This window comes from Halyomorpha halys, unplaced genomic scaffold, assembly GCF_000696795.3.
Source record: "Halyomorpha halys isolate HHAL.00 unplaced genomic scaffold, Hhal_1.1 Scaffold175.1, whole genome shotgun sequence".
Lineage (NCBI taxonomy): Eukaryota > Metazoa > Arthropoda > Insecta > Hemiptera > Pentatomidae > Halyomorpha > Halyomorpha halys.
In genome coordinates, this window is record NW_027109182.1 from 740,865 (window position 1) to 751,080 (window position 10,216).

Consider the following 10,216-nt stretch of genomic DNA (forward strand, 5'->3'; position numbering starts at 1 on the left):
TAGTATGTATGAGATTCATTCATCACTATTACCTATTGCCCACAACTGTGTGGCAGATTGTAATATCTATCAATAAATAAATCTAATATCTTTTATCAACAATAAAAAAAAAAAAAAGATTTTTGTTTTTATAAAAACTCTCTTTCAGATTAAACATGATCATAAAATGCTGGAACAAATTTATAACATGCCTTTGCTGTGACAGAGTTTGTTACATACTCTGCAATGAAAACTCTTTTCCAGACTTTGCATTTTTAAATCACTGATTCCCCGATTATTTATAATCCAGAAAATCTTCATATAATCAACTATTTGTCAACTCCAAGTTATATTCTTGTTAACGGTATTAGATTTATCTGTTATTTTCCTATTTAGTTGTTTTCCCTGCACAAAATGTAGTACAAGAGTCGGGGTGAAAAAATGCAGTTATTTCATCGCAATTTTGGATTACTTTAATGAAAACTATGTATAATTACTAGTAAACATTTTTGAGTCTGCCAAGTATAAGTAGGTGGAATAAAAAATGGCAGCTGTTTCAAAACATTAATAAAAATTAATTTTTTATTTGGAGCTTTATATCATTAAAACTATTAACAACACTAGAAAACCTAAGAGAACATCATTTAAAATAGAGTAAACTTGCTAAAATATGAGGCCTAACTAAGTTATTTAGGTTCAATAGTTCTCAAGATATAGCTTTTTAAAAAGCAATATTACATAAAAATGTTGTACAGAACATACTGAATGATCAGTAGTTAGTGAATTTATATTGAAAATCTATATCTCAAAAACCATTTGATGTGCAGACGTCTGTTAGCACTAAAAGTATAGCTAGTTTAATGGGCTATGAAGTAGTTTATTACGTTTATCATCGTTGGAGTAGTTTTAAAGAAATAGAGCTCTGATTGAAAAATGAATTTTTTTAACTTTTAAAACTGCTGCCATTTTTCATTATCCCCTACCTATACTTGGTAGACTCATTAATTTTGACTAGTAATTATACATAGTTTTCATTAAAGTAATAAAAACTTTTAGTGAAATAACTGCCTTTTTTCTTCTCTTGGGCTCATATACTAATGTATTCTAATAATATTTTCTACTGATATTTAATTTTTAAAAAAGTTTTATTTCATTCCGATGTGGTAAAACTATAAAATAATAATAATTGAAAAAATTATACCCTAAGCCTTTAAATGGATCAATGGGAAATCCATCTTTGTACCAGTTGAATTCCATCTGTTGTGAGCCTTGAGCAATGCACGATAAGATTACTTGTTCATTTTCAAAAACTTCCCAGTTGTTAACTTGAATATCCTGAAATTTTTATAAATTATGTTTATTTAAAATGAATAAAAAAAAAAAATAAGCAAAAGAACTCGATATCGAATGTAAAACAAATATAAGATGTCAAATGATAATTATTAAAGTATATGGAGTTTTCTATTATTAAATATTTCATAAATAGATCAACATAATAAATAGATAATGCAAAACATCAATTATTAATTATTATCTTCCTTAAAACTTCTCCAAAATAACAATGATATTTTCCATCACAAAATGGAATTTGTTTATAATATGGAATGACATATCATTAACCCAGCACCACTTCACAATGTTGGCCACTGCCACAGACTTCTCAGGTGCTTAAAACTTGGCCTAATTAGATCTTTTGACGAGAAACATACAAAAAAACATGTTGAACTAGTACTTCTCCATTTTCTGTCTTTTCGCAAACAAAACTTCCTAACATTTGCAGCATGCTACACTACCCCAATATGTTATGTACTTTCATCAGGGATACATTTAGTGAAAACATACTAACCCATCAGGGAAAAACTTAGTTCCACCAACTTCTCAGGTGCTTAAATCTTGGCTTAACCAAGATCCTTCGATGAGAAACAGGCAAATAGTTACAGATTGAACTAGGACTTCTCTCATTTCACAAACAAAACTTCATCCCTACATCTATATATTTGGTGCAGCTCTGATCTGTTGGACTAAGCAACAGCTAGTTTACCGAGCTTTAGCATTAGAGAATCGACTTCTGTAGGAGAGATATCTTGAATAACTGTCCTTAATCAAAGAGACATCTCAAGAGCTCTCCTTAACTGAAGAAACATCTTGAAGAACTCTTCTTCACAAAAGAGACCTTCCAGCTATAATCTCAGCCTCAGGACTTGGCAAGGACACAGACTTTCCTTCTGTAAGCTCGGCCTCAGTGCTGAGACAGTTTGTTTCCTTTCAACCATGCTCTTAGTTAATTCTCTTGTTTTTACATTACTACAAAGGTTAATTTTCAACTCATCAAATCACCTGCACAGTCTAAAAAAAGAGAAACCTTTCAGTGCTGCTTCATCTTTTCTAAAGTATGCAAATAATGATTAAACAGATATTTGAGAAACACAATAACTATGCCTCTTTTCTTGGAGAATTAAAGCTTTAAGATAAATAATGACGAGAAGATAGTTGACCATGAATAATATATATGAGGAGAAGATGGTTGGGGGTGCGGTCAATGAAGAACAGAAATAAGTAAAATACTTATTTATTAGTGCCAACATTTTAGCCTGAATTTCTAGTCTTCATCAGGACTAAGAACAAAAAAAGAAGATAACAAACAATGAATAAAAGCTGTATAGAATGATTAGAAAATTAGAAAATAACTAACATTATAGATTCATTAATAGTGTTAAAAGGCATGAATAGTTCTAATGTTATAAGAAGATGAAGGCTATATGAGAAGAGTAATATTAAAAAGTAAGAGAAAAGAAGAAGTAAGAAAATATTTATGAAAATCTAATTAATAAATATATGTAAAAAATGAAAATTATTAAAGTTAAAGTAATGAAAGAAGTGAGAAATAAAACGTATATATAGATTAATTAAATATGTAAGTAAAATAATATGATATAAAAATATAAAGTTATAAAATGTAAAATAAATAAAGGAATATGAATATTTTAATTTAATAATAATAATTTAAAATTAAATTGTGAAAAACAAAGAGAAAGAAAATATATGTAATTAATGAAATATGTAAGTAAAATACTAGAATAAATAAACAAAATATAAATTTAAGTAAGACTTCACTAACCATGTCCCCAACTATCTTCTTCTCATATATAAGCTAAACAATGCCCTACTTAATTAAATTGTCAGTATTTATAATGTGTACTCAGTAAATTCAAACTATTTGAAATAGAAATCCAGAATCCATATAGATAGTTTTAATGTGTTGGCAGTCAACAGAACGGCCTCAATAGATTTACTTTTTACTTTATTCATATTAACTATGTCTGAAAACATCGAATTGTTCAAAGAATATCTTCTTTGATTTTTTAGCAAGAAAAGAGATTCCTTGTACATTGTTTATTGCTTATTGGACATTCTTCTTCTTTTACTGGCACAATAGGCACATGAAGCTGCCCTTGGCCTGCCCTTGGCCTGCTCAACGGCCGCCAACCTCTATCTTCAGCAAGGGTAACTGGGATCCTCAGTTGGCGCAGATCCCGCCTCACAGCATCTCTCCATTGGCTCTTTGGCCTACCACGTTGCCGCACACCATCCGGAACGTAACTGTACAGTTTATGAGCCATTCTTTCCTTGCTCATCCTCATTACATGGCCTAGCCATTTAAGCCTTTGTATTCTTATGTACGAGGAGATGGTACATTTCTTATAGAGCCCAAAATCTTCACCATTTTTCCTCCTTCGCCAATTACCATTCTCGCATATGGGCCCTAATATTCTCAGAATTACTCTTTCAAACCTGTTGAGCAGGTTAATGCTTTTAATGCTCAGGGTCCAAGTTTCTCCATTGTATGTGACGACTGGCCTTATTAACGTTTTGTACAGGGCGAACTTGGTGGTACGGCTAACAAGTTTGCTTTTGATTAGCCTTACAATGGAGAAATAGGCTCTATTTCCAGCAGCAATTCTGCTTTTAACTTCTTCTTCTTCATCCTGGTTCTCATTGATAATAGAGGCAGGGTAAGAAAAACTTCTTACTACTTCAAAATTATAGGGGCCCATTACAAGACGACTCGGCCTCTGGTCCAGAACAATGGCTTGTTGCCCATTGTTTGGTATTAAACACACACAATCCAAGTGATAATAATTGTTAGTTTACTTATTTATAAAGTTCTTTTCAAGTTAAGGTGAACTATATTATTTAATTGACAAAGTATTATGAATCTTGGAATAGTGATGATTGAAAATGTGTGATAATAATAGGAAGATGAGGGTGAGGTAAAAGAAAAAAACTTAAACAGTCATAAAACTACTTAATATGAGCCAATGTCTAATTAGGGTTAAAATTATGAATCTTACTTTAATTTACAATGGTATTAGTATTTTAAATTAATAAAATATTCAATATACATCATACATGTTACCTCTAGCCTCAGTCCTTGTTCATTTTGCAGAAATACGGGAGATTTTAACAGAAATATCTCACTGATTCTTCGCCTCTCCAACAACTTTTGCTTCACAAGGTGAACCTTACTGAGATCAAGTATGTCACCGAAGAAATGAAAACTCAACTGGCCAGAGTCACTAAGGAGGGCAACGTATCATGAGTTCACAAATTATAAATGGAGATTACAACAATAACTCAAAAAAGTAGTGAGTGATACTCACCTAATGTTGAGGATCTTCAGGTCTTCAAACCGGCTCAGCGAGAAGGGCCTGAAGAACTTCTCGATCTGTAAGGGTCAACTATAAGTAAATACATATGTATATATAGTTGACCATAAAAATTTATATATAAGAAGATGGTCAGGGTTGCGATCAAAAGAGAAACAAAAATAGTTTACAACTATTTATTTTCCAACGTTTCACCCAACTTTGCAGGGCTTCATCAGGGCTGTTCAAAGGTAAAGTTTGAACAGAAGCTTCTGTTCAACCTTTTTTAGCCCTGACGAAACCTTGAACGTCGGAAAATAAATAGTTGTAAACAATTTTTGTTTCTCTTTTGACTGCAACCCTGACCATCTTCTTATATATTGTAATAATTAAAAAATATTAAAAATAAAATAAATGAATTTATAATCGTTTTTTAAACTAATTTCAATTATACAGGAGATAGCTTGGGTTCAAAAAAACTCCTAAAAACTTCAATATTTAACAGATAATATAATTTGATAACATAAGAGACTTTTCTCAGGGCGGGTTACCTGGCAATCAGAACAGACGGCACTTTACTACTAATAAGACTAACTTAATTTCTAGACATTTTACAAACACAATAAATTCTACTTAGAAACAAGACTAACCAATCACACAGCTTCCACTGATAATTGTTGATCTCTTCTCGATGATGCTATCTCCAACTCTCAACAATGGCTTTTTTTTCTTTCCCCTCTCTAGCTGAACGGACGTCTTCTCCCCAAGCTCGCAAAATCAAGAGTCCCCGTTTCCTCTCCTCCATCTTCAACTTTTTACTGCTCGATCCAATAAATAATCGATTGTAGTACAATCGCTCTGCTTTATTTGCGATGTAATTAGTTTATTGATAATTTTCACTTTCCTCCATTTCTTCTTTGAATATTCCTTTTCCATAATTACTGTATAGTAAGAACAAAAGTTGACAAATTTCAATTCATATTATCAAACAAACAACCCAACGAACACTTCGGAAGGACGCGCACCACCATCTATCTCGTTTTGAAAGGCGTCTTTATTTTAGATAATGAAAACTGGTTAGCTTGCTTTTTGATTTAAAATAACAAATGAACAATATACATAAATAAAAACATAATTAAAATAATTTATCTATAAATATCAACTATTTATTAAAAAAAAAGAGGATATTACAATATAAATAAATACATTACTACATTAAAGGGTCAACTATAAATAAATACATTACTATATTAGCTGGCATCATTCCTCTCTTAATACCACAGAAGGATATCTTTATTGATCAACTCATTTAATAAATAAGACCTTTCCAATCTGAAATAAGGATCTATCAATACTTAGAGGTTACATCAAGATGTATATGTTTTTTCATTTAAAAGCAACTGATCCCATTATTTGCTTTAATGGTATACTATAATACCACTTTGAATGCAAAAAAAAAATTGAATATTTGACATCAATCGTTTGTTTTTATCAATGGAACTCAAAATAGGTAGGTTCAAACTATATTTGACCTATATTCCAGTTTTGTCAGAAAAACAAAATACGCATTTCAGTAAGAAAAAAAAGATTAACTTTTAAAGAAGGAGTAATTCTGTCTGGAAGGCGTTCAGAAAAAAACATTTCAAATCCCCCCCCCCCCCCATAGCGAGGTCCTGGAATCAAGAAGGCGCTCCCTTCTTCCCGGATATACCTTAGGATTGTCTCAGCTAGGCATTATAACGGATCTAAATATGCCGCCTTCGCAAATGGGACCAAATATCTTACTTTTCCAGCAATTTATAGTACAAGAGCCGGGAAGAAAAAAAGGCAGATATCTCACCCCAATTTTTGATCACTTTAATGAAAAGTATGTCTATTTACAAGATTAAAAAAAAAAAAAACCGTAGAGGGAAGGTCGAAACAATCTTCCAATAACCTAATACAGCCACTTCCTTAACTGGAAAAGATTTCTCTCAGATTCCCATCTTCCATACCTGGTTTTTCCTTATCCTAAAGCATCCAACAGATTTCGAAAGAGGCACTGCAGTAACAACTGTTTGAGAGAGGAGATCTTTACTTTCGCAACTTACCTGAAGTCTGGGGAATATTTCCAGATATTTGAAAAACTGATCTCCCTAAATAATTAATAACCTCTCTCAATACTGTTTTTAATCTTAATTAAATCTCAAATTTCCGGTTTTCAAATTATTGGGGGGAGGGGCGGAGTTATAACCTCTTTATTTCAAAATAGAAAAATTATATTGATTGATAACATTCTATAAATTTCATTATAGATGTTTTGGGCTGTGTGTAGCTGAGGGACGTAAGCGACTGCCTCATGACTGTAGCGGTGCCGATTCGATTCCGGCCTGGGGAGTCGACTTTTTTTCATTTCTGTGGCGGAAACGAAATGAAAACTTGACCCTCCACCATGGTTCAAATAGATTACCTCTAGATAATCCCCCGGATGTCAGAAATCACCAAGAAGGGAGTCACAAAAAAATCACATATTTATAAACTTTTCTTTTAACTAATTCAATAATTTGTCAGATTTTTTTATCAATACACTTTTTCAGTTTATTGGAAACATGGAAAAAAAAATTGTAACAAGTATGATATTCAATGATTTATTTCCTATTTTTGCTTTTAATCAATAGAAAAATGCTAAGTGATAGATGTTACACAATTTATTTTATTTGTTTTTTTAGATTCCATTCACTGGTTTATGGTTAGTTCTGGATTTAATAAGCTTAAATTTTTAAGTACAATTATAAAATATTGTCAACGCCATGTTTAATAATTGATTTGTAAATAGTATTTACTTAATATTAGTATTTGGTTAAATTACATTTGTTTTTATTTGTAATTTTAATTTATTTGAAAAGAAACATGTGTATTGTTATAATTAAGTGTAAAAGAAACAGTTGCTAAGGATTGTTAAACAATTGCAAAAACGTCGCTTAGCAACAGGCTAAATTTTTTTAAAACATTTATTTATTACTATTTACAACTGTACATTATAATACATTTATTAAATATGATTTAAATTAAATTTTAGTGTTACAGGCGTGTAGAGAAACTAACCATTGGTAGCACTCTAATGACATTTTACATTAGCTGGTCTCGTGGTCATCTTCTTTTCAGGCGCCTCGGAGGATTGTCAGGAATGGAAAAAGATGCAAGATTAGAAACTAGGGAGTTTGAGTGGTTAGAGAGTTTATAATGGAAGGAGTGATATCTGGTTCGGGCTAGATCGGTTACATAGGGAACATTAAGGTCTTTATATATGATTTTGTTTGTGACAAAGTAAGGAGCACTGAGGATTTTACGAAGCATTTTGGATTGTAAGGATTGAATACGAGAGGAATTCGAAGGTTTAGTGGAGCCCCAAAGCTCAACTCCATATGTCCAGATTAGCCTTATTACAGTCATGTAGATCAGTCTTTTGTAATGTGTTGGAAGTTTGGATCGTTTGTCTAGTAAGTGCTGTAATAGTCGAAATCGACGAGCAGTTTCCTGTCTTTTCAGTCTGGTGTGAGGATTCCAGGTTAATCGTTTGTCCAAATGTAGTCCAAGGTAGCGGATCTGTTCGACAGGGGTAAGAGTAACATCATTAAATGAAACTGTAGGGCAGTCGGTAGGTTTACGACGAAGGGTTAAGGTGATTTGATGGGATTTGTTATAATTTATCTTAATCCTCCAATTACGACACCAATCTTCGAGGGCTGTGATATGGGATTGGAGATTTTGGGATATAATTAATGGGTTATTATTAACAGCGAGCACACAATCTAAATTTTAAAATCAGTTCTTGCTAATTATTCGCCTAGTACAATTCATTTCCAGCCCTGCCTGCGTACGTTGTGTTTGTTTGGAAACATTTCTTAGTAGAAGGAAGTACATGGTATCTTATAGCGGAAGGAGGTACATGGTATCTTATAGCAGGAGGTACATGGTGTCTCGTTGGAGAAACAGAAAGAGGTGTCTTTTTTTAGCAGCAGATACATGCCATTCCATATTATAAACAAATTCCAAATTGGGATGGAAAATATTTGTTTTTTTGTGGAGAAGTTTTAAGAAAGTTAATAATTAATAAGTGATGAACCTTTACGTAATCTACTTATTATTTTGATTTATTTATGAAATATTTAATAATCGGCAGCTCCATCTACTTTAATAATTATCATTTGACATCTTATGTTTATTTAGCATTCGACATTGAGTTCTTTTGCTTATTTCTTTTTTTTTTAATTAATATAATATCAACATATTTCAGGATGTTCAAGTTAACAACTGCGAAGTATTTGAAAATGAAGGAGTAATCTTGTCGTCCTTTACTCAAGGCTCACAATGGAATTCAACTGGTACAAAGATGGATATCCCATTGTTCCATTTAAAGCCTTAGGGTACAATTTTTTTTTCAATTATTATTATTTTATGGTTTTACCACATCGAAATAAGATAAAACTTTTTTTAAAAATTAAATATAAGTAGAAAATATTATTATAATCCATTAGTATATGAGCCCAAGAGTAGTAAAAAGGGAGTTATTTCACTTCAATTTTTTATTACTTTAATGAAAACTATGTATAATTACAAGTCAAAATTCTTAATTACAAGTCTACCAAGTATAGGTAGGGGGAATAAAAAATGGTGGCTGTTTCGAAACATTACAAAAAATAAATTTTTCATTTAGAGCTCTATATCTAACCAACAACACCAGAAGACCTTAGAGAACTCCATTTAATGTCGTGTAAATTCGCTAAAATATGAGCTCTAATAGAGATATTTTCGTTCAATAGTTCTCGAGATATAGCTTTATAAAAAGCAACGTTTTATAAAAAAATGCACTGAAAAATCAGTAGTTAGTGAATTTATTTTGAGAAATCTATATCTCAGGAACCATAAGACGTAGAGATGTTTATTATTACTCAAATTAAAGCTAGTTAAATGTACTATAAAGTATTTAATAACGTTTAACTTCGTAGGTGTAGCATTGTTTATAATATTTAACAAAATAAATTCACAAAATGTTAATTTATAGCTGTTCGGATAAAATTTTGGATTTTTAACAAAATTATCTCAAGAACCATAAAACGTACATATGTTTGATAGCACTGAAAATATAGGTAATTTAACATACTATAAAGTATTTCATCTCACGTATCTTTGTAGGAGTAGTAGTTTTTATGATATTCATATAAAATATAAATTTTGCACATGAAATTTTTTTCGAACAATTATAAATTAATTTATTTTAGCAAATATTACAAAAAGTACTACTGCTACGAAGATAAACGTCAGAGACTTCTTTATAGCACATTTAACAAGCTTTAATTTGAGTGGTAATAGACATTTATATGTCGAATGGTTTTTGAGATATAGATATCTCAAAATAACACCAATAAATTAAGAAATGTAAAAAAAAACACACAAAAGTGGACAAGTGCCATAAGGGGAAACAGATAAGAAGAAGTGGTCGTTGCAAGAGTAAGAATAGGACATTCTAAATTAACACACCTCCACTTAATCACAAAAGAGGACCAACCTATATGCCAAACCTGTCAGTCCCCATTATCGATAAAGCATAT

At 31.3% G+C, this 10,216-nt stretch overlaps 1 protein-coding gene across 1 annotated transcript in view; it reads right to left on the minus strand.

Moving 5' to 3' along the window:
• LOC106679071 (uncharacterized) overlaps window positions 1-10,216 on the minus strand; it is a gene marked incomplete in the record, with an annotated part of 102,149 nt that overhangs the window by 23,919 nt on the left and 68,014 nt on the right. The window contains 3 exon segments of the mRNA XM_024360786.2: window positions 1,181-1,314; window positions 4,397-4,556; window positions 4,641-4,705. Coding sequence (XP_024216554.2) covers window positions 1,181-1,314; window positions 4,397-4,556; window positions 4,641-4,705 — 359 coding nt within the window.